General features: G+C 48.1%; 2 protein-coding genes and 1 pseudogene across 5 annotated transcripts in view; 2 read left to right on the forward strand and 1 right to left on the reverse strand.

Annotated features, from left to right (window-relative positions):
* SPINT1 (serine peptidase inhibitor, Kunitz type 1) overlaps nt 1–1,783 on the reverse strand; it is a 13,584-nt gene extending 11,801 nt beyond the window's left edge. The window contains exons 1-2 of one of the 3 annotated variants that reach the window (XM_029236982.1): nt 1,634–1,783; nt 793–1,332 (exon numbers count right to left, since the gene is read on the reverse strand). In XM_029236982.1, the coding sequence (XP_029092815.1) occupies nt 793–1,252 (460 nt within the window). In that variant the 5' untranslated portion in view covers nt 1,253–1,332; nt 1,634–1,783. Of the gene's footprint in view, nt 1–792; nt 1,333–1,545 lie in introns of all 3 variants that reach the window. The other 2 variants (XM_029236981.1, XM_029236978.1) reach the window with 2 other exon arrangements.
* A 507-nt stretch (nt 1,784–2,290) lies between these two features.
* LOC114903751 lies at nt 2,291–9,214 on the forward strand (annotated as a pseudogene).
* Nucleotides 2,482–23,727, forward strand: PPP1R14D (protein phosphatase 1 regulatory inhibitor subunit 14D). 2 transcript variants are annotated; one of them, XM_029236986.1, is made up of 6 exons: nt 2,482–2,499; nt 13,281–13,367; nt 15,417–15,699; nt 22,906–22,989; nt 23,193–23,225; nt 23,420–23,727. In XM_029236986.1, the coding sequence occupies exons 2-6, from the start codon at nt 13,336–13,338 to the stop codon at nt 23,483–23,485; spliced, it is 498 nt and encodes a 165-aa protein (XP_029092819.1). In that variant the 5' UTR covers nt 2,482–2,499; nt 13,281–13,335; the 3' UTR covers nt 23,486–23,727. The 2 variants fall into 2 exon arrangements, with proteins under 2 accessions (XP_029092819.1, XP_029092818.1); XM_029236985.1 differs by lacking the exon at nt 2,482–2,499 and adding an exon at nt 9,247–9,344.
* The last annotated feature ends 601 nt before the right edge of the window (nt 23,728–24,328 follow it).

Consider the following 24,328-nt stretch of genomic DNA (forward strand, 5'->3'; position numbering starts at 1 on the left):
CACACACACACACACACACACACACACACACACACACACACACACACTCTCTCTCTCTCTCTCTCTCTCTCTCTCTCTCTCTCTCTCTCTCTCTCTCACTTGCCTGGACAGCTGACATCCCTTCCCTACCAGGTATACATACCAGTGGGCTGACTCACACAGCAACCCTCCTCACCCCCACCCCAGAGGCTCTAGGCTACTGCGCCCTCAATACCGCCCCCTCCCCAGTTGGGTCACCCCCAGACTGGGCTTGTTCTTTAGACTCTGGGGGCCTGGCAGTTTCCCCCAGACCACCAAAAAATCAGCTCGTGGGGGGAGGAGTACAGAGAGATGCTATAACCAATCCCAAGCCCAGCAGCAGAGAAGGAACCTATCCTTCACCAGGTTCATTTGACAGGGCACCAAGGTGCCTAGGACAGTGCTCCGCCAAGGCGCCAGGCGTATCTTCTATCTATCTAGTCACCAGGTGGCCTCCAGACAGCTAACTCCCTGACTGGGCCTATTGGGGCCAGAAGTGAGAATCCGGAGAAGCTGCGTCCTCTCTCCTGTACACACATCCCAGAGCACCAACCCACTCAACATCCTGAATTCAGGAGCCAGTCTGTGCTCTAGGGTGTCAGCCCTCTCCACTCCTGTAGGCTGTCCTTTATTTACTGTTTGTACCGCCTACTTCTAAGGAGGAGTTGGGGTCGAATGGGACTCTCCTCCTAACTGCGTTCTGATGCCTCGCGCAGGACTCCATAACCAGTCCCTTCTCTGAGTTTCCCCGAATCCTGGCACCCTCGTCCTTACCTACGAAGCCCTGGGTCCGCAGCTCGAGGTAGGAGCGGTAAACCTCCCGCGTGAGGTAGTTGATGAAGCCCTTCCTGGGCGCGAACTTGCACACGAAGTTCTGCTCGTAGAGGCAGTTGATGAGAAAGCAGGAGGCGATGGCGTCCTCCCCGCCGTCGGGCTGCAACTCCACCAGCGCCAGATTGCAGTCGTTGGAGCTGCAGCAGGCGTGCACGCAGTCCCGGCCGCGGCGCACGGTGAGGGAGCGCAGGAAGGTGGCGCCGTTTCTCACCGAGGCGTCAGTGTCGAGTACGAAGGCAGGCACCCCGGGGGTAAAGCGGTCCAGGCAGTTGTCGGCCGTGAGCAGACTGGGGGGCACGGGCGGCGGCCCGGCCTCGGTGCCCAGAAGGCCGAGCGAGCAAAGGAGCCACACGGCGACCGCTGGGATGCGGGCCTGGGAGAGGCGGGCCCCGGCCATCATCCCCCCAGGGACCGTCGCCCTCCTCCCCACGGCGGTCACCTTCACAGTGCGGGCCCCTGACCTCCGAGGGTGATAGCGACCTGAGAGAGGGGAGGGGACGGAGGAGGAGACACCGGATCAGCCGGGAGACTTCAAGGTAGGCGGGCGGGCCGGGAGGAAGTTAAGGGGAGGACTGGGAAGCACCGAGCACCCCGGGAGTGGAGAGGGGCACGCGGGCCCGGTCCTCCCACGCACACTCCGGTGACCCGACAGCCCGACGGACGGCCAGACGGACGTCTAAGGAACTCACGTACCCGGACACACGCACGAGCAGGGAACAAAGGGCCAAACATGCTCAGAACCCACTTCACCTCCTCGCTCGCTCACCTCGGCCCTGGTTACCTGCTCAGGTGAGTGGGGTGGGGCCGGGCCAGCCGAGGTTCCGGTCCCGGCTTCCTGCGCGGCTCGGGCCGCAGCTTCCGCCCCGGTGTCCGGTGCGCTGGCGATCGGCCACCTCCTCCCCCCTAGTTTCTAGTGAAACTGAGTCAGCGCGGCCGGGGCGGGGCGGACATTAACCCCAGCGCCGCCGGCTCCGCCCACGCCCGGTGCGCCTGTCCAGCCCCAGCTTCCGGACCGCCTATCCGCATCCCCGGGATCCCCGACCCTTCTTCTCCCTCAGCCTGGTGCCCAAAGGGGCTCAGAGGCCGGGGCGCCCTGCCCCGGGCCGCTGGATCCACCGAGTCCAGCCTCCTGTGGTTCCCCGCACCCTAGAAGTACACCCGTATTCCCGGAGGCCCGGACAGGTCAGGAGGACGCTTCAGCGAAGTCAGGCACCCGAGGGTGGGTCGGGCGCTCTGGGACGGCTACCTCCGGCCTCCCTTTCCGGTCCGGACCGGCATTCCCAGACCCAGGCCTGAGGCGCTTGGGAAGGGGCTGGCGGAGAAGAAATGGGGGAAAGCCCTATGCAAAAGATCTCGCTGTCGTCGTCAGCCCTCGGGAAATAATTTCCATCTGTGGCAGGAAGAGATCCCAGAAACTGCGTGGCTGCACCTTTGGTAACTGGAATCCAGGATGCCTGCTCCATCGTCACCACCTTCGCCAGCTCCGGAAGCCCTTCTTTCTGTCAGAGTGAGAAACAGGAGATTTCCAGTGTCCAGGCTTCCCTGCTTGATCTGCAGTGGTTCCTTTTGGTTTGAGGCCCTTCCTCATCGTGTACTAATGTTTACATTCGGGTCACTGTCGGAGCTGAGTCCCTGTTAGCCTCCTTGGTGAGTTGATCCCTTCTCTGCAGAGTCCCTCTCCTCTCTCACCAGGTGGGGTGCTCCTGGTCAGGAGCTGGCTGCTTTCTTCCAGTGGAATAACATCCTTGGAAGCTAGAAATTCCAGCTTTCCAAAGTAGCTGAGTTAATGACCTTCACAGAGCCATGGACTCCTTGAAGCCAGGCTCATTGCATTTCCTGAGAGAAGCTCCTCCTAAAGTCTATTCTTTATTTTTTTTATTTTTGGCTGTGCTGGGTCTTCGTTGCTGCACGCGGGCTTTCTCTAGTTGCGGCAAGCAGGGGCTACTCTTCCTTGCGGTGCGCGGGCTTCTCATTGTGGCCTCTCCTGTTGCGGAGCATGGGCTCTAGGTGCTCGGGCTTCAGTAGTTGTGGCTCGCAGGCTCAGTAGTTGTGGCTCGCGGGCTTAGTTGCTCCGTGGCATGTGGGATCTTCCCAGACCAGGGCTCGAACCCGTGTCCCCTGCATTGGCAGGCGGATTCTTAACCACTGCACCACCAGGGAAGGGAAGCCCCTAAAGTCCATTCTTTACAGAGCAAGATTGGTCCTATTAATGCTTTCCCCCCAAAGAGATTCCACACCTTCTTATGATGACTTAACAAACCCCAGCCCAATGGGAACGGTCTTCCTACTTTCTTATCTAGAGCAGCTTTACCTACTAGGTCCTGTAGCCAACCCTTCAATCATTTTCCTGGCTAAACTGCAATATTCCCTAGCTGCCCACATTATGAGTGTTGGGGGTGGGAATCTGAGGTCTGTCTCCCCTTCTCTGGATTTTCTGGGTTTTTCCACTGCCCCAGGCACAGTGAGGAACATAGAGCAATGATGGTACACCAGGAATGAAGCATACGATCGTGCAGTTACTGGAAAGAAAGGATTTTGTTGAGATTTCATTCCTACCTCCTTCAATACCTTATGCATACAAGAATCCTAACACAGGAGACTGTTACCTTATGGTAATATTACTACAGATTAATCATTACTTCCATTACACCATTACACATTACTTCCATTCCATCATATACACCATTACAAAAACCTACATCCGTCAAGCCCTGACAATGCCCAAACCCTATGTATTTCCCACGCGTTGCCCCATATACTCAAAACAAACCAAGAAAGTAGGTACTAATTTTATTCCCCTTTTACAGATGAGCAAACAGGCTCAGACAGGTGAATGAACTTGTCAGGTCACGTGGCAGTTAGGTGGCAGAGCAGAGATTGGAGTCCAGGAAGGCCACGTCTGTTGCTTCAGCACCTAAACACTGCTTTACTGCACTTACAATTCTGACTTCAGCTGGAAATTCCACCCTCACCTCAGATTCAACTTGCCTGAAACACAAACTTTCAAGTGATGATCAGCCCCCATTTGAGATGCTTGCTGTGTGCCAGACACTCGACATCTGTGATCTCTGATCCCCACAACAGCTCTGAGAATAGTTTCTGCTTTGCAGAGAGGCTCACTAAACTCCATCAAGGTCACGCAGTGAAGAGTGGGAGGCAAGACTGTGTAGGGGTTCAGCTTGTGGGCTTCAGACTCAAGACTACTGGGTTTAACTCTTTCATCTGTCACTATCAGTTGTAGACTTTGGCAACTTATTTAGCCCCTCTGTGCCTTAGCCTCCTTGTATATGAAGTGGGGCTTCACAGGGTTAGTATGAGGGTTAAATGAGTTAATACAGATAACATTTGACACCTGAAAAAAGTGACAGAGTCAGAATTTTATCTCAGGTCTCTCTGACATCAAAAACTACACTTTTCTCACTACCTTATGCTGTTTCTTACATCCAGAAGACAAAACCTACACACGAGGGGAAAAAGGACTAAGATAGTCCACCAAAGTAGTGAAAGTGATGGCATTTGAATGATGGGAATTCGAAGTGACATTTTCTTCTTCCTAGCTTAAAAATTATTTCCGACGCTTCCCTGGTGGCGCAGTGGTTGAGAGTCCGCCTGTCGATGCAGGGGACATGGGTTCGTGCCCCGGGAAGATCCCACATGCCGTGGAGCGGCTGGGCCCTTGAGCCATGGCTGCTGAGCCTGCGCGTCCGGAGCCTGTGCTCCGCAACGGGAGAGGCCACAACAGTGAGAGGCCCGCGTACCACAAAAAAAATAAATAAATAAAATAAAATAATTTCCGAAATTTCCTTTAGTGAGCATAGAATGCTTCCATGGTGAAGAGAAAACTACATCATCACAACCTCCACATTGATCATATTTAGCTCCAAAATGCTTCTGTCTCCATATTCTCTCCTGATCTCACTGTCCCAGTCACTTTGGAGTCATCTGTGGGCCCTGCCTTTTCTTTTTTTAAAAAAATTATTTATTTTTGGCTGCGTTGGGTCTTCATTGGTGCGCGCGGGCCTTCTCTAGTTGTGGAGAGTGCATGCTTATCGTGGTGGCTTCTCTTGTTGCAGAGCACGGGCTGTAGGCTCACGGACTTCAGTAGTTGTGGCATGTGGGCTCAGTAGTCGTGGCAGACGGGCTTAGTTGCTCTGTGGCATGTGGGATCGTCCCAGACCAGGGCTCGAACCCGGGCCTCCTGCAGTGGCAGGCAGATTCTTAACCACTGTGCCACCAGGGAAGCCCCAGGGAAGAGCCAATTTTGACTCCATGTTGGATTTGGTTCTTTGAATTTAACCTTTTGTTATTATAATCATACATAATGGCCTGCCTTAGGGAACCCTGCCCCTGTGCCTGAATGTTAAACTAAAGTGCCTTTGTTCAGCTTACAGGGAGACAATCTGACCCTGCCCACCTGTGAATGGCTGCAAAAAAGAAATTAACACATCCCCTCCCTGATGCAGGCCACAGGAGGAGATGTTTTGCAAGATAAATGGCCTTTTTACTTTACTTCCTCACCTCCTCCCCCTCTCTGTTCTATAAAAGAAACAGGCATCCAGACCCAGATACGATGGTTTTTTGGGGACCCTAGTCTACCTGTTTTCCAAATAAAGTCGTATTCCTTGCCTCAACAGCTTGTCTCCTGATTTATTGGCCTGTTGTTTGGCGAGCAGAGTGAGCTTGGACTCGGTAACACTCTAGCCCTGCCTTCATCTGTCCTTCACCTGTTCAGATCCAGTGACCCCCCAAGACCCTCTTTAGCAGTGTGTGCAGAACCAGCTTTCCTCTGGATGGATTCAAAAAGTCTGGTTTGTGGAGAGGTAGAGAGCGTCAGAGGTACTGGGGACCTTAGTTAAAGCCCTTCACCTTACATATAGGAAACTGAGGTCCAGAGATTTGTTCAGAGACACAGAGATAGTATGTGGCAGAGGCCACCTCCAGACTTCAGGTCTCTTGAATGCCAATCTTAGGTCCTTTCTGTGATTCTGACCTGACTTCCTGCAAAGCATTTCCAGATGATATCGTTTTCTAATTGTACATTGCAGGCCCAAGGAGAGCTGTCTGGGTAAGTTATCTCTTTTGTTAGACCATGTGGCTCACTCCCTGTCTATGAACTTGGGAAAGAGAAAGCCAGGGTTTATGCTACAGGTTTCCTTCATATTTGCCATACCACCAGTACCAACCACTGACCTTAGGAGTGGGTGTTTTGGTGAGAACATTCAGTCCTTAACACCACTACTAGAAAAGAAACCCCGAGTGCCTTGTCTTGGATGGTGGTCTGGTGGTTTCTGTAAGTAGGTATAATGGATTGTCTACAAAGATGGCTATCAAAGATGGTAGACAGGACCTCACTTTCCCTGTAAGTGCATGCTGCTCCTCCCACCAAGAGGTGACATCTATCTTTCCCCTCCCTTTGAATCCATAATTTGCTTTGACCAGTAGGACGGAGCAGAAGTGGTGCCACATGACTTTCAGGCCTCAGCCTTGTGGCTTACATTTTCCCCTCTTAGAACCAGTTGTGATGTAAAGAAGTTTGACTACCCTGAGGAAGAGAGAGGCCACCGGAAGAGAGCAAGACCCTGGAGGATGAGAGACTGTGAAGGGAGAGAGAGGGATCTGGCTATCTCACAGTCACCTCAGCTGACTAGCTTCGTGAAGCTATCCTGCATCCTTAGCCCCAGTCGACTCGTCCCAACAGAGATTAGCTACACCTGTGAAGCCCTGCTCACGTTGCAGAATTGTGAGCAAATGTGCTTGTTTTAAGCCTTTAAATTTTGGTGTGATTTCATAAGAAGTTAGGTTAGTGGGTCCCTGGAGAAAGAGAATGAGGAATGGCATTCTTGACATTAGAGAAGCCATTTTGGGGGAAGTCCCTGGCAGTGCAGTGGTTAGGATTCCGGGCTTTCACTGCCGGGGACCTCAGTTCGATCCCTGGTCGGGGAACTAAGATCCCACAAGCCGCGCTACGAGGATAAATTTTTAGAAAAAAGAGAGAAGCCATTTTGTGATCTAAGCCTGGCCGCAATGCTTGCCCTCAAACAGGTCTCAGTAACAAGGATCTTGAGGGAACAAAGGAATGTCAGAACAGAGAAGGCAGTCAAACAATAGTGCAGTGATAAAGCAGAGTCCTAGTTGCTCCTCAAGGGATATATTCAATACATAATTATACGTCTTTGAGTTCAGCAGGAACTAAGGCCCCCACCCAGGTGGAGGACGGAATGATGATGTTGACCCTCCTGACTTCAATCCACCAAGACTTGGACTCTGTCAACCTTTGCCATAATTCTGTGCTGAATTCTCCTCTGCTCAAGCCTCTTCATGAATATGCATGTACCCTTAACTCAGAACTTCCAGTTTTGCTGTTCCGGTGAGAGGCTGCTTTGGGAAAGATCCCTGGTGTTCTCCTTACTTGCTGCAAGTAATAATGAATCCTTCCTTTTCCCAGTCTCTGGCTGGATCGTATCTGTTGGCTCAACACCCACCAAGAGGCCAACCCAGTTTTTGGGTAACTGTTTTGCGGCAATAATAACTGAAACAGAAGGATAATATATTTACAGAACAAATTTTAGTTTTAATTATCTAATGATTATAAATAAATACATTTTATAAAATTTTAGTTTTAATGATCTAAATAAAAGGCTTCTAATTCCCTTGATAATGCAGAGTCAAGGATTTTTTTTTTTTTTTTAATTTATTTTTGGCTGCGTTGGGCCTTCATTGCTGTGCGCTGTGCGCGGGCTTTCTCTAGTTGTGGGGAGCAGGGGCCACTCTTCGTTCCGGTGCGTGGGCTTCTCATTGCAGTGGCTTCTCTTGTTGCAGAGCACAGGCTCTAGGCGCGTGGGCTTCAGTAGTTGTGGCAGGTGGGCTCAGTAGTTGTGCCTTGTGGGCTCTAGAGCACAGGCTCGGTAGTTGTGGCGCACGGGCTTTGTTGCTCCGTGGCACGTGGGACCTTCCCGGACTAGGGCTCGAACTCGTGTCCCCTGCATTGGCAGGCAGATTCCCAACCACTGTGCCACCAGGGAATCCCAAGGATTTTTGATAAGGAATTTTGGGGAAAGTAATGACCCTTGAAATACTTTTCCAGGCAAGGCTACTGTCACCTGTTCAATCTTTATGTAAAGGAGACAAGGCCCCTCAGATACTGCTGCAGCCCTAAAAGGGGAATTTTTTTGTTTGTTTTTGGCCACTCCTTGAGGCTTGTGGGATCTTAGTTCCCCGACCAGGGATCAAACCCAGCCTCTTGGTAGTGAAAGCACAGAGTCCTAACCACTGAACTGCCAGGGAATTCCCTCAAAAGGGAATTCTTGAAGAATTTTGCTAATGTCTAAAATGCTCATGGGACTTCCCTGGTGGTCCAGCGATTAAGACTACTTGCTCCCAAGGCAGGGGGCCCAGGTTCGATCCCTGGTCGTGGAACTAAAATCCCACATACTGCAACTAAGCCCATGCACCACAACTAGAGAAGCCCGAGTGCTGCAACTAGAGAAGCCCATGTGCTGCAATGAAGACCCAGAGCAGCAAATAAATAAATAAATTTTTAGAAAGTGAAATAGCTGCTTGGGAAATTTTTAAAAAAAATGCTCACAATATTTCAGCGTGTTTGATAGCCTCTAAATGGTCACTAATGGTCCACACCTGCTGGTATTCATGCTGTTTTGTGTGTAATCTCCTCCCCTTCAGCATGGCTGGACCTAGTGATTGGCTTCTGATGAATAGAATACAGCAAAAGTCATGGGATGTCACGTCCTAGATTAGGTTACAAAAAGACTGTGACTTGCTTTTGGCTTTCGGATCAGAGGAGGCCAAGGTGCAACTTTCTTCAGTCATCCCGAATCCGGGTTCATCAGACACCAGCTGCCTCCACTGTGCCGCCTAAGTTCGACCCCAACGAGATCAAAGTCGTGTACCTGAGGTGCACCGGTCGGGCAGTCGGTGCCACGTCTGCCCTGGCCCCCAAGATCGGCCCCCTGGATCTGACTCCAAAAAAAGTTGGTGATGACATCGCCAAGGCAACTGGTGATTGGAAGGGTCTGAGGATTACAGTGAAGCTGACCATTCAGAACCGACAGGCCCAGATTGAGGTGATACCTTCTGCCTCTGCCCTGATGATCAAAGCCCTCAAGGAATCACCAAGAGAAAGGAAGAAGCAGAAAAACATTAAGTACAGTGGAAACGTGACTTTTGATGAGATTGTCAACATTGCCTGACAGATGCGGCATCAATCTTTAGCTAGAGAACTCTCTGGAACCATTAAAGAGATCCTGGGGGCCACCCAGTCTGTGGGCTGCAGTGTTGATGGCCGCCACCCTCACGACATCATAGATGACATCACAGTGGTGCGGTGGAATGCGCAGCTAGTTAAGCACTGCAAAGAAAAATAATAAAGGGTTATTTGACAACCAAAAAAAAAAAAGACTGTGACTTCCATCTTGCCTACCCACCCCGCCCCGCCCCTCAGTGCCCTGGCTCTTGTGGAAACCAGCTGCCATGTGGTGAGTATATCTCTATAGAGCTCCACATGGCAGGGAACAGATGTCTGGCCAACAGCCCTGGCCCGCACCTGGCTTGCACCCTTCTGAGAATCCCTGAGCCAGAAGAGCCAGCTAAGCCACCAACTAAAACAGTGATATAATAAATGCCTGCTGTTTTAAGCTGATCAATTTGGGGATAATTTGTTATGTAGCAATATAAAACTAAGATATTCATTAACTTAAAAAATTAGGATATCAAACTATAAACAGTTTATTTGGTACAACCTTTCAGGGAGCTAATATGGCCATAACATCAAATTCCCCTACAAGTTCACATTTCCTTTGTCCTTGTAGTTCTGCCTCTAGAAAATCCGCTAAAGTGTGGGAGGGGGGAGTGGGGGTGGGAAGCATGCGTTGCTAAAAAAAGGAATAGTTACAAGGATGTCCAGAGCAGCAATATTTATAATGGCAAAAAAATTGGTAGCAATATATATATCTAGTAGCAGGGGATTGAGTAACTAGATCATGGAATTGCCTCTAACAGAACAGGTTGGAAACTATTAGTGAGTCTTGAAAGCAAAGTGACTTGCCGTCAGCACTTGAAAAAATAAAGGTAAGTTTTGCTTCATAAGACATTTTCATTTCGTGTTTGTATGCGTGTGTGTCATGAGGTTAAATGAATTTCTTACTCTGAGTCATGGTCTAAATTTTGAGAAACTCTGCAGTGTTGAAAAAAGATGTGTATAAAATTACTTAATGACACAAAAAGTATTCAAAATATAAGTTACAAAATAGCACACATATGTTACAAAATGATCCAATTTCGTGAAAATCCAAAATAAGTAAATCTATATAAAAAGTGGAAAATACACCAAACATATCATTTATACTTCTTATATCTATATTTTAGAATTTTCTACAATGAACATGTCTTTTTAAAAACTTTTTTTATTGAAGTATTGATAGTTTTTTTTTTAACATTTTATTTATTTGGTTGGTTGGGCCGGGTCTTAGTTGTGGCAAGGGAGCTCCTTAGTTGCGGCTCACCAGCTTCTTAGTTATGGCATGCAAACTCTTAGTTGTGGCATGCACGTGGGAGCTATTTCCCTGACCAGGGATTGAACCTGGGCCTCCTGCACTGGGAGCGTGGAGCCTTAACCAATGTGCCACCAGGGAAGTCCCGATAGGTTTTTTTTTTTTTTTTAAATATTTATTTGGGGCTTCCCTGGTCGCACAGTGGTTGAGAATCCGCCTGCCAATGCAGGGAACACGGGTTAGATCCCTGGTCGGGGAAGATACCACATGCTGCAGAGCAACTAAGCCTGTGCGCCACAACTACTGAGCCTGCATACCGCAACTCCCGAAACCCGCGTGCCTAGAGCCCATGCTCTGCAACAAGAGAAGCCACCTCAATGAGAAGCCCGCGCACCACAACAGAGTAGCCCCTGCTCACCGCAACTAGAGAAAGCCTGCGTGCAGCAACAAAGACCCAACTCAGCCAAAAATAAATAAATTAATTAAAAAATATATATATTTATTTGGCTGCAGTAGGGTCTTCATTGCAGTGCATCGGTTCTTCGTTGTGGTGCACAGGCTTCTCTAGTTGTGGCACATGGACTCTCTAGTTGTGGCGAGTGGGTTCTAGAGTGCATAGGCTTAGTTGACCCGCAGCATGTGGGATCTTAGTTCCCCGACCAGGTATTGAACCAGCAGTGTCCCCTGCATTGGAAGGTGGATTCTTAACCACTGGACCACTAGGGAAGTCCCTAAAGTATAGTTGATAGTTGATTTACAATGTTGTGTTAATTTCTGCTGTACAGCAAAGTGACTCAGTTATACACATATATACATTCTTTTTTATATTCTTTTCCATTATGGTTTATCCCAGGATATTGAATATAGTTCCCTGTGCTATACAGTGGGATCTTGTTGTTTATCCATTCTGTATGTAATAGTTTGCATCTACTAACCCCAAACTCCCAGTCCATCCCTCTCCCACCCCCGCTTCCCCTTGGCAACCACAAGTCTGTTACATCTGTGAGTCTGTTTGTGTTCAACTTATATTATTATGATAGTAGTTTTTAAAGTTTTCTAAATAATTATGTATTATATATCATTTTCTCAACTATGTTAAATATATATACATAGCCTGGTGGTGCAGTGGTTAAGAATCCGCCTGCCAATGCAGGGGACATGGGTTCGAGCCCTGGTCTGGGAAGATCCCACATGCCGCGGAGCAACTAAGCCAGTGAGCCACAACTACTGAGCCTGCACTCTAGAGCTCGCGAGCCACAACTACTGAAGTCCGCATGCTGTAACTACTGAAGCCCGTGCTCTTAGAGCCTGTGCTCCGCAACAAGAGAAGCCACCACAATGAGAAGCCTGTGCACCGCAATGAGAAGCCTGTGCACCCCTGCTCACTGCAACTAGAGAAAGCCCACATGTAGCAACAAAGACCCAAAGCAGCCAAAAATAAATAAAATTGTTTTAAAAATCATTTTAAAAAAAGAGAGAGAGAGAATAGAAACTTGCCAGAATGCTAGCAGTGGTTTTGTGTGGCAGGATTATGGGAATTTTTAAATGTTTTAGAAAATTTAGAAATGTTTCTAAAATGAACATGCTTTTCTTTTATTATAAAAATTTTTAAGGACTTACCTGGTGGTCCAGTCGTTAAGACTTCTGCTGCAGGGGGCACGGGTTTGATACCTGGTGGGGGAACTAAGATCTCACATGCTGCGTGACGTGGCTGAAAAATTAAAAAACAAAAATCCTGTCTAGTTCTGATGGGGTCTGCCTGCTGCTTATTTTATCCCACCACTGGACCCAGGCCAGGCCAGGAGAGCAGGGCAGACACCCTTGCCTCTGCCCAGGCCTGCACCCTCTTTATTTCCCCACCCTGGTATGACCCTGTGGCCCTGGTGGTTTTTCTTCACATCTTATCTTGAAACTTGAGTTCCCTTATCTTGGGCAAACTTACTGATGAATAGTGACACTCCGCAGGTCAATGCTGAGATGGAAGAATGTAAATAAGGAGGGTTACACTATAAATAATGGGCATAACTCATTTGTGTACCATCAAGCTTCACTGGGGCCATGTTGTGTGCTCATGCAGAATCTCACCAGTTTACAGATGAGGAAATATGCTCAGAGAGCCCCCATGCATGAACCTGTCTGTGTTCCTGTGTAGGCATTCATGAAGTTTGCATATTCCAATCCATTGCCAAGTTCTGTTAAATATTACCTCCTAAATAGCTCTCCAATGTGTCCACTTCTCACTATCACCAGCGCTACCTCCCCCCGTCAAGCCCTACAGCAAATGGCCTCCCAACTGACCTCCAGGACTTCTGTGCCCTCTGATCCTCTCTGTATTCAAGAGCTAAGGCGATATTTTGGAAATTTAAATCTGAACTCGTCAGTCTACCCAACCACCCTTGCTTAAGATTTTGCAGTTATTCCCAACGCTCTTAGGATAGAGACAAAACTCCTTAACATGGTTGACAGGGCCCTATGTAGATACCTCCACCCTGTCTGCCTCATGGCTCGCTTTTGCTTCCCTCATCTCTTTGTTCCATCTCCATTGACCTTCTCTAGTCCCTTGTATTCACCCTCTTCCTCCTGTCACAGGGCCTTTGCATATGCTGTGCCTTTTGCCAATTCCACTCTTGCTGGCTCCTGTACCTAGTTAACTCCTACTATATCTCCTCTTACCTTTTCTTCAGATCATTAAATACAGTTGTAGTTTTACATTTATTTGATTAGTTGGTTAATGTTTGTTTATTTTTACACTAGACTGTAAGTTCCATGAAAACAGAGACTGTCTTTTTTGGATCACCAATCCCCAGTACTGAGTATAATACTTGACCTACAAGAAGAGCTCATAAAATCTTTGTTAAATGAATGAGTTAATGAATGAACAAAACCCATAGACTCTTCTGATCTGGTTCCTTTTCTTGAAAGGGCTCCCAAACGCTTCAGAAGACAGAAACAGAAGAGGGAGGGAACAGCCATAATAATGCCTATCACAGAATGTAACAGGTCATCAAGGTAAGAGCTGAGTCTACAGGCTGTATTTTAGAGGCCTCCCTACCCCCTTCTTATTGCCACCTTCTTCCAAAGAGGACCAGGAAGGAAGCCACTGCAGAGAAATTCCAGGGCCAGCCTTTGACGGACAGAGCCTCACCAGGAAGGCAGGGGGGATGAGAAGGCAAAGAAAGGAAGGGAAGGGATGTCTATTGAGAAGGGACTCTGTTTTGGATATCAGGCTGAATGTTTACATACATCATCTCATTTAATCCTCTCCAAAACCCCATTTTGCAGATGAGAAAACAGACTCAGGTTGTGAAACTTGAGGGTTATTAAACCAATGCAGGGCAAAGCTGGGTTTGAACTGGGGTCTGTCAGCCTTCCTCTAAAGCCTGGGCTTTTCCAGGCTACCATCCTGGCCTCCAGCCTTCAAACATCTCCCTCACCCTGTTAACTTAGGGCCTAAAATTTCATCATTAAAGACTCATCCGTTGGCCTGTGTCTAACACTGTCTTTTAGGAGTCAGTGTATGAAGTTGATACTTTGGAAACAGAAACTCAGCATCATAAAGGCAACCACTACAAGACCTAAAAAGAAATACATAAAAGAAAAAAAAATACATAAACAAAAATTAGAATGTGCAAAGGAAAGGGGATGAGAGAGCATGAGTGAGGGAGTTAAATCTCTCATCGTTCATACTGAGGAGAGAAGAGATACTGTCTAAAATGGACAAATTTATGATATTACACAAAGGGATAATGGTGATCTCAGGAGAACTAAAAGCAGAAGCTGTTGGTTGGGTTCCCTCTAGGGAGTGGAACTGGGGGGAAGAGAGACACTCATTTTTCATTTGTCCTGAGCTGTTCATTAAAAAAAAAAAATTATAGTAGTATTCTATTGTGTAACCTTTCTAAAAAGTTTTGAAATTTTTGTTACAAAAGACTAAACAAACAAAAACACCCTTCCTTTATTTATTTATTTTGTAATTTATTTATTTTTGGCTGCATTGTGTCTTCGTTGCTGTGTGCAGGCTTTCTCTAGTTGCGGCGAGCAGCAGCTACTCTTTGTTGCAGTGTGTGGACTTATTGCAGTGGCTTCTCTTGTTGTGGAGCATGGTCTCTAGGCAAGCGAGCTTCAGTAGTTGTGACACACGGGCTCAGTAGTTGTGGCACGCGGGCTTAGTTGCTCTGCGGCATGTGGGATCTTCCCAGACCAGGACTCAAACCCGTGTCCCCTGCCTTGGCAGGCGGATTCTTAACCACTGCACCACCAGGGAAGTCCAAAAACACCCTTCCTTTAGAATGCAAGTAGGCCTAGAAGTAATAGTCCTTGACACCTGGGTAAATGTTAGGTCTGCAGGGTTCCTCTGCATCAGGAAGGACGTGAGTCGGGGGAGGGTCATGTGATGATAAACATGGCTTCCTAAGCAGTTGCCCCTGGGGAATGGGCTTGGGAGACAAGCTCGCCTTTGCAAACACAGGGCCAGGGTAGTGCCTCTTCCCTCACATTCCTAAAGGCAGCTCATACTCAGACACAAGAGGATACTGACCCCATTAGGGCCAGAGATAACCAGCCCTCTAATTATCCCTGAGGCGACTCTGCCATCAGCAGCACCACTCTCTGAGCAGGAGCCCTTGCCAGCCAGGGACCCCACTGCAGCAGGATCCATGTGACTGCAGCTTCTGGGGGCCCAGGTGGATCTAGGCCAGGAAAGTGGGACGCTGAGGGCTCTCAGGTGAGTATGACTCAGGTCAGAGCCCCGCACGCCTCAGGACCCAAGGGCCTCTTCCTCCTCTGGAGGCATGGCATCCTCTTGACCTTTGCTTGGTATATCACTCCGTCCCAGCGGCTGCAGAAAGGGAGCCCGGGGCACGGCTCAGGAGTGCCACTCACCAGCAGCCAGGAGCCAAAAGACTGGCATTCCTAGCACTAGACAAAGGCCTATTGATCTTTGACCCCCACCACTCCAGGAGCCTTGGCCCTCCCTCCTGCCTGCCTTCCTTTCTTCCCTGCTGGCCTCGCCCTCTGTTCTGTCTCCTCATTCCCTGGCTCTCTTGCTCTGACTGGCAGTTTTTCCCAGCTCCTTGACCAAACCAGTCCTTCCATGCTGTCTTCAAGCCCTGCCTCCTGCACATCTCCCAACCCGAACAAGGAGAATCCAAGAAAGAAGGTCCAGTGGGCTTCTGGGAGGAGGAGGACGTCATCCACAGACTCAAAGTCCCAGTCCGACCCCTCCAAAGCGTCCAGGTCCCGGAAACTCAGCCGGCTGACGGTGAAGTATGACCGGGGGCAGCTCCAGAGCTGGCTGGAGATGGAGCAGTGGGTGGACGCCCAGGTTCAGGATCTCTTCCAGGTGGGTAAGACACCGCGGGCCAGGGGACCGGGAGAGAGCCTGCTCTGAGGCCTCAGGAGGAGCTGGAGGGCAGATGAGAGATGATCCCATGGAGACAAAGTTTTTCCCCACAGGTGAATCATGGGTTTGCAGTCCTGAAATCTGCCTCCCTCTGGTCTAGGCTCTGCCTCTCACTCTCTACATAATCTGGAGCAGGTCTTTTAACATCCCTGAGACTTAGTTTCCTAATCTATAAAACGGGGCTATCAGTGCCTGTCGTATCCCTTTCGTAGGACTTTTTGAGGCTCAGATGAGATAGTAGAGGAGTTATTTTTCTTTATTTTATGTCTTTATTTACTTTCAACCTCAACACACATACACGACTAGAGCGACATTGTTCATTCCTGTAGCTGTCAGCCATGTGTAGCTATTTAACTTTAAACTGATGAAAATTAAAAGTTCAGTTCTTCAGTCACACTAGCCACATTTCAAGTGCCCCATACATCCAGATGCCTAGTGGCTACCAAGTTGCCAGCACAGATACAGAACATTTCCATCATCTCAGAACAGATAGTGCTGGGCTAGAAGGTCAAAGTGATCAATAGTGAACGCTAATACCAGCGCCTGACCTAGCCTTGGCCCTGGCTCTGACTGACTCCCCTCAACCCCACCCTGGGAGAGTAGCCCTTTTTTTTTTTTTACCTAGATACCTACTAATCGGGATCCTAGTGTAGTAACAAATGCTGCTCCAACAACAAGAATAACATTTGGAGCACTTAACTCTGCACTAGGCACAGTGCCCAGCACCTGACTTGTGTTATTTCATTCAGCCCTCCCCACAAGTCCATTAGGTAGGTATGGTTTACCGTGGAGGAAATGGAGGCTTAGAAATGTTGAGTAACTAGCCCAAGGTCACACCACTAGGGAGCCCAGGGACCAGGAGCTGCAGCTGGGGCTCTGCCTGTAGCGCCTGAGCGTTTATTCAAGCTGCTAGTGGTTCTCCACACCTGAAGTACTTCAGTAATAATCCGATGCCCCAGGTGCATTTCAACTGAATTTCAATCTACTAGGGTGGGGCCCAGGCACTGGTGTTTTTCATAAGCTCCACTGCTGATTGTAGCGTGTGGCTGGCAAGAACCACGCACCAAGCCGGAGACCAGAGTCCTCCTTGTCCACATGCCATGGTCCTTGTTTCTCTCCTTCCTTACTCAGGTCCTGTCTTTTCTTTTGGGGGCAGCAAGGGCTTGTGATTCTTCCAGGTGAGGGCTGTGTCAGTGGTCCTGTGGTTGGGGGAGGGGAAGAGTGATGCATGTGGCCCAGGCTGTCTTGTGAGTCTCACTGTGTCATGTGTTGGTTTGGTCCAGGTGTTGACGGTGTCCCTGGCAGCATCCTGGGCCACTCGCAGAGGGGAGAGAGATGCCCTAGAACTGGGAACAGGAGAGGCAAACTTTCTTTGCCTATGTGTACTCTCGCCTTGCAGGACATCTCCGCTGCCCTTCATTCCTGCCAGCACCCTCCCTCTCTGGATCAGTTTCAATTTCAGACTGTTGTGCCCTTACATAAAAAGTCTCATATCTCGCACACCTCAGGGCAAAGATCAAGGCAGGGGAAAAGCTGTAAAATAATGAACTCATAACATTGGAAAACAGGACATGTGGGAGGACTGCTCCCAGGCAATGACTGTAATAAAATAACCTGGTCTACAGTTGTCATGACAATTGTCCAAAGGTGCCAGGTGGCAGTTCCTCTTCTAATCTCTGTCCTTTTCAGCAGGAAGCAGGCAAGTGGCTGGGGAAGCCTCAGGTGGTTGGTCATCTTGGGCAGAGGTTGAGGCAACCCAGTCTCCAGGCTTACCCTGCCTCAGTTATTCCTGCATAGAGCCCCTCTCCACCCACTGGGACTCCCTACCACATGCCCATCTTGGGTAGCACCACTGGAAATGGTTCCAGGAGTGGGTTGCGTCACTATTTGTTTAGTTTAGTTTAGTGGAACCCAACCTTCCTTTGTTGGAGGACCCCACCTCTTCTCACTGGGTGTGCAGCCTGCTTTAGGGTCTTGTGAAAAGCCAAGTCTGGGTTCAACAAAACAAACTGACTTGGGGGCCTGGAGTTCCTGTTGTCCAGAAATGGAGTGTGGATTTGGCTTCTAAGCAGGGACTTAAACACTCATGAGTTTCTCCTATTTTAAGGAGACTCTTGTTTAACAATATGCCCCCCTTTTGTTACCATCCCCTATTTCCTGTCTCTTTTACAAGGCTCCTTAAAGGATTTGTACCAACTCAGAGGCTTTACTTACTTTTTCCTTTCCTATCACCATTCAAACCACTGGATTCTGACTTCTGTTCCCACCACTCTATTGAGACCTCTTGGCAAAGTCCCCAATCACCACCTTGGGGCCAAATCTAGTCTACACATCAGCAGGGGACACTGTTGGCCACCCCAGAGTTTCCTATAGTTTACATGATACCATGCGTTTTGATGCAGCCCTTTTGATGTGATGGCATTTTAAGAAACAATCTATTAAACTTACAACTTTAAAAATGTATTATCAGGAATTCCCTGGCAGTCCAGTGGTTAGGACTCGGAGCTTTCACTGCCATGGGCCCAGGGTCGATCCCTGGTCAGGGAACAAAGATCCTGCAAGCAGTGAGGCCAAAGGAAAAAAAAAAACAGTATATATATATGTGTGTGTGTGTGTGTATATATATATATATATATATATATATATATGGTCAATGAAATGTGAAACAAACATTTGTTAGCTCATCTCTGAACTTCACTCGATTACTGGTTTCTATGGCAGAGAGATCAGGAGTAAGTGGACAGAGTATGGAGTGGAGCAGAGAATGGGGTCAAATCAGGCAGCATCTGTCAGGAAACCACCACATGTAATACAGAGTCACAATATGACCATACTTGTTCACCTCGGTCAGAGTTGTTTGATATATCTGCTCATTTTCTGAGAATTCAAAAAATACTTGAGGGAAAGAATATTTTGGATTATGATTTGAGCCCATATTCTCAATACCAGACTGCAGTGACAATCTGACTCTCAGTGATATACATACCCTATGTTCAATATACGTATAGTTAATGTCATAAATGATATAAAATGGTTTTGGGAGCAGGACTAATCCTTTTTTAGAGGTGGAATTCTAATCATTAGTATGTATTTTTATTATTTGGCCCCAGCATCCACCTTCTGGGATTCCAGTTACATGTATGTTAGACCATTTGATATGGTCCTACAGATCACCAAAGCCCTATGCTGTTCTTTCCTTTTCTACCAGTTTTTTTCTCTCCGTGCTTCATTTTGGCTAGTTTCTTTTGCTATTTCCTCAAGTTTAAATGGTATTTTTTTACTGTAGTGTCAAATATGCTGTTAATTCCATTCAGTAAAATTTTTCTTTAAAGTATTTTATTTTTCATCTCTAGATGCTTCACTTTGTTCTTTCTCATGTCTTCCATTTCTCTCATTACTATGTTTTCCTCATTTGCTAATTCCATCATCTCTGTCATATCTGATCTGCTTCTATTAATTGATTTTTTCTCCTGCTTATAGGTTACATGTCCTGCTTCTTGGCATGATTAGTGATTTTTTTATAGATTTGTTTTTAATTAATTAATTTATTTATTTATTTATTGGCTGCACTGGGTCTTCTGTTGCTTTGCGCGTGCTTTCTCTAGTTGCAGTGAGTGGGGCCTACTCTTCGTTGCGGTGTGCAGGCTTCTCATTGTGGTGACTTCTCTTGTTGCAGAGCACAGGCTCTAGGTGTGCAGGCTTCAGTAGTTGTGGCACACGGGCTTCAGTAGTTGTGGCTTGCGGGCTCTAGAGCGCAGGCACAGTAGTTGTGACGCACGGGCTTCGTTGCTCCACGGCATGTGGGATCTTCCCGGACCAGGGATCGAACCCGTGTCCCCTGCATTGGCAGGCGGATTCTTAACCACTGCGCCACCAGGGAAGCCCTGTGACTAGTGATTTTTTTTTTTTTTTTTTTTTGCGGTACGCTGGCCTCTCACTGTTGTGGCCTCTCCCGTTGCGGAGCACAGGCTCCGGACGCGCAGGCTCAGCGGCCATGGCTCACGGGCCCACCCGCTCCGCGGCATGTGGGATTTTCCAGGACCGGGGCACGAACTCGCATCCCCTGCATCGGCAGGCGGACTCTCAACCACTGCGCCACCAGGGAAGCCCTGACTCGTGATTTTTGATTGGATGCTGGACATTGTGAATTTTACGTTGTTGGATTTTTTTTCTTCCTTTAGAGTGTTGGACTTTGTTCTAGGATGCAGTTTAGCTACTTGTGGTTCAGTTTGATCCTTCTGAAGCTTGTTTTTAAGTTCTGTTGGGGTGAGTATAGAGTGGCCTTTAATCTAGGAAATAATTTACCCCCCAAGTAAAGCAGGGCCCTCCTGAGGTCTCTCCTGAATTCCTGTATGATCGGTGATGACTGTCCACTCTGACTGAGTGGAAATTGATTTTTGTCAGTCCTCTGTGAGGTCTGGGAAGTGTTCATCTCTGTGCCCACAGTGCCTCAGAGTACCTGGCTTTGTGAAGTTTTACCCTGTGAATGTGTATCTTGTGTTCAGCAAAGACTCAGAAGAACCCTTATGTAGATTTCTGGAGGTCTCTTTCTTCATAACTCCCTCCTCTGCAGAACTCTGGCAACTTCCAGCCACCTCAACCCCAAATTCTGGTATCTGTCATATCAATTTAGTATGACCACTGTGCTCTGCTTGGGATCTCCCTTTCATTTCGTTTCTTTCCCAGGTAGTGCTGAGTTACCTGTTATGTAAAGTCTGAAAACACTTTTCATATATTTTTGTCTGGTTTTCTAGTTACTTATGTTGAGAGAATAAATCCAGTCCCTGTTACTCCATCATCAGAAGTGTAAACATCTTGTTAACTCCTATTCAGCCTTCAGGTCTGAGATTAGAGGTCACCTCTTCCTGGAAGCCTTCCTAAACCCCAGGCTTGGTGAGGTTCCCCTTCCATGTGCTACCATAGTGTCTCATCAGAGTGCTTATTGCCCTGTATTATAACTGCCATTTGACTTGTCTGTATCCCTCAGGAGACTATAAGCTTTTCAAGGGCAAGATCATGTCTGTCTGTCTTTGCTGTTATGGCCCCATCACAATGCTTGGTGCATAGCATGCTCTCAATAAATATGCATTTAATGAATGAATGCTAAATCAGATGCGCTAGAAACCAAGGAAGCAAAGGGGAAAGTCTAGAGTTTAGGGTGAAAGAAGTAACTTAGAACCCTAGCACTGTTTATTTTTAAAATGGTATAGAAGGACCAAAACTGTTAACAGTGGTTACCCATTGGCAGTGGAAGGAATGAGAGGGTGAGGCATCTTTTCTCTTTCTTTCTTTTCTTTTAAAAAATATTTTTTAATTAATTAATTAATTTATGGCTGCGTTGGGTCTTTGTTGCTGTGTGTGGGCTTTCATTGCAGTGGCTTCTTCCTTCGCAGAGCACAGGCTCCAGGTGCACGGGCCGCAGTAGTTGTGGCTCGCGGGCTCTAGAGCGCAGGCTCAGTGGCCATGGCTCACGGGCCTAGCCGCTCCGTGGCGCGTGGGATCTTCCCAGACCGGGGCACGAACCCGTATCCTCTGCATCGGCAGGCAGATTCTTAACCATTGAGCCACCAGGGAAGCCCTTTCTTTCTTTTCTAAATCAACTTTACTGAAGTCTAATGGCAGACAACAAGATTTGCCTGTTTTTGAAGTGTACATTTGAATGCACTCTGCCATATATAACCACTACCCCATCAAGATATGGAACATTTCCACCATCCAAAATGTTCTTCAAAAAGCACTTACGGGGCTTCCCTGGTGGCACAGTGGTTGAGAGTGCTTCGCAACGGGAGAGGCCACAACAGTGAGAGGCCCGCGTACCGCAAAAAAAAAAAGGAGAAAAAAAGCACTTACTTGTTTTTGTTTTTTTTTAAACAGAGAGAGAATTTTTTTTAAAACAAGTTTATTATTTGTTATTTATTATTATTTATTTATTTGGCCATACCGTGTGGCATGTGGGATCTTAGTTTACCAACCATGGATCAAGCCTGTGCGCCCTGCAATGGAAGCATGGTGTCTTAACCACTGGACCGCCAGGAAGTCCCAGCACTTACTTTTAAAAAAAAATTAATTAATTAACTTATTTTGGCTACGTTGGGTCTTTGTTGCTGCACATGGGCTTTCGCTAGTTGTGGTGAGCGGGGCCTACTCTTTGTTGTGGTGCACGGGCTTCTCACTGCAGTGGCTTCTCTTGTTGCAGAGCACAGGCTCTAGGCACGCAGGCTTCAATAGTTGTGACGCACGGGCTCAATAGTTGTGGATCGTGGGCTCTAGAGCACAGGCTCAGTAGTTGTGGCTCACGGGCTTAGTTGCTCCGTGGCATGTGGGATCTTCCTGGACCAGGGCTCGAACCTGTGTCCCCTGCATTGGCAGGCGGATTCTTAACCACTGCATCACCAGGGATGACCCTTATTTTGGAACATTTTATAATCTGTAACAGAAACCCTGTACCCGCTAGTGGTCACACCCCATTCCCTACCACCACCACTCCCAGCATTAGGCAACCACTAATCCACTTTGTGTCTCTATAGATTTACCTATTCTGGACATTTCATACAAATTGAATCATATAATATGAAGCCTTTTGTAACTGGCTCCTTTCACTTACATGTTTTCAAGGTTAATCCATGTTGTGGCATGAATCACTACTTTGTTCCTTCTTATTGCTGAAAAATATTGTATGGCTACATCATATTTTATTTATCCATTCACCAGTTGATGGACATTTGAATATGAATAATGCTGCTGTGAACATTCATATGGACATACGTGGATGTCTGTTTTCACTTCTCTTGGGAATAGACCTAGGAGTGGAATTGTTGGGTCAGATGATAACTCCATATTTAACATTTTAAGGAACTGCCAAATTATTCTCCAAAGCATCTGCACCATTTTGCATCCCTACTAACAATGTTTATAACTATTGAAATTAAACAGATACTCTTTTTAAAGAACCCTAGACTGTTTCAGGTAGACCATAGTAGTTATTCAGTAACTGTTGAATAAAAGGATGAATGGGGTGGTTTGAGTAAGGTGAGGAGAGGAACTGAACATGGGAAATAGAGTGGGAGATGGGTGAACCCGACAGTTAACTGTCACCCCAGCACCAGCTAGCCAGGCTCCTCTGAGCCCCGTGTGATTCCCAAACAGGATCAACCAACTCCTTCTGAGCCTGAGATCGACCTGGAGGCTCTCATGGAACTATCCACAGAGGAGCAGAAGACTCAGTTGGAGGTAGAATGGGGGGCCAGGCCCCAGGCCCAGGGTTTGGGGGATGGAAGCTGGGCTTGGACCAAGGGGAACCCAAGAACCCAGGTTCTGCCTCCCCATCTGTGTGTGGAGAACCAATTCAGAGGGGAGAATTCCTGGGAGACTGATTGGGGACTCGTGACAAAGTGCTGTGGCTCGGGGACCCACTCTCTGCTTTCTTCCACCAGGCTATTCTCCAAAACTGCCCCCGCCCCACAGAGGTAAGGGATGCTCTGTTAGTCTGGGGGTAAGAGGAGGCCCAGCGGGATGGCAGCTAGCGAAGAGGAAAGCTTGGTCCTGGGTCCTTCTCCCCTTCCCTGACTCTGAAGCGATGGGGTCAGGTGGAGACTAGGGAGAGCAGTGTGGTGGGTGGGTGTGACCCCATGCCTTGATCTCACCCGTGTTTCTTTCTCAGCCTTTTATCTCTGAGCTGCTCAGTCAACTCAAGAAATTTCGGAGACTCAGTCGGCCTCAGAAATAAGCCTTGTGAGACTACCTTCATCAGCTTCAGCACTGCCAGGTCTGCCCTGAACCCCTGGATCCTGGGCTGAGAGGGAAACAGCTCCTTGGGACACAGACAAGGAACATGGAGAGTGAGGAGGGACATTTGGACACCCCCGTCTATGTGCAGTCACAGCTAATTCCTGTCAGCTGGGCTTTCTGGGAGCCAGTCATGGCTATGGCCCAGTGCTTTCCTCGGCAGCCGAGTGAATAAAACCTTGAGGAGCCCCAGCTGAATGGAGTGTGGAGCATATCTGTGCTGAGGGATGGAGGAGGGAGGGATTGAAGTGTTATACCACAAGGCCAGCATCCTGAGTCACTAGGCTGCATCCACATGCCTCACCCATCTGTCCATCTATCCATCCATCCACCCAGGGCTTGAGAATTCAAAGATAAAGGTCACAGTTCTGCATCAGAGAAATTACCATCAAGCAAGGCCTGGAGGCCAAGCAGAAGGCACCTGGCTAAGAGACACAGCATCCTGACATCACCAATAGGAACCCAAGTGGCAAAGACCCATAGGAGAGGTAACAGGAAGAAAACTAGCTGGGTTTGGGGGCCTCAGGGAAAGCTAAACCCTCTTCCCTCACTAAATGATTCAGGAGACCTCAGGCTGAGGACTCTTTCTCGAACCAGCTCCAAGCCAGAGGCAGAAAGAGAAAAAGCAGGGGCTAAGCAGAGGGGTATAAAGGGTATAGGCTCAGAGGCCAGGAATCAGGTCAGAAGGAAGTTGGTGGGAACAGACACTGGGTCTGAATGGCATGTGGGTTGGGACAGGAGCCCTGGAGGTGGCATCCTTTAGGAGTAAGGCAGGAAGCAGGGT

The sequence above is a fragment of the Monodon monoceros genome, unplaced genomic scaffold, assembly GCF_005190385.1.
Source record: "Monodon monoceros isolate NGI ecotype Baffin Bay Population unplaced genomic scaffold, NGI_Narwhal_1 Super_Scaffold_21, whole genome shotgun sequence".
Classification (NCBI taxonomy): Eukaryota; Metazoa; Chordata; class Mammalia; order Artiodactyla; family Monodontidae; genus Monodon; species Monodon monoceros.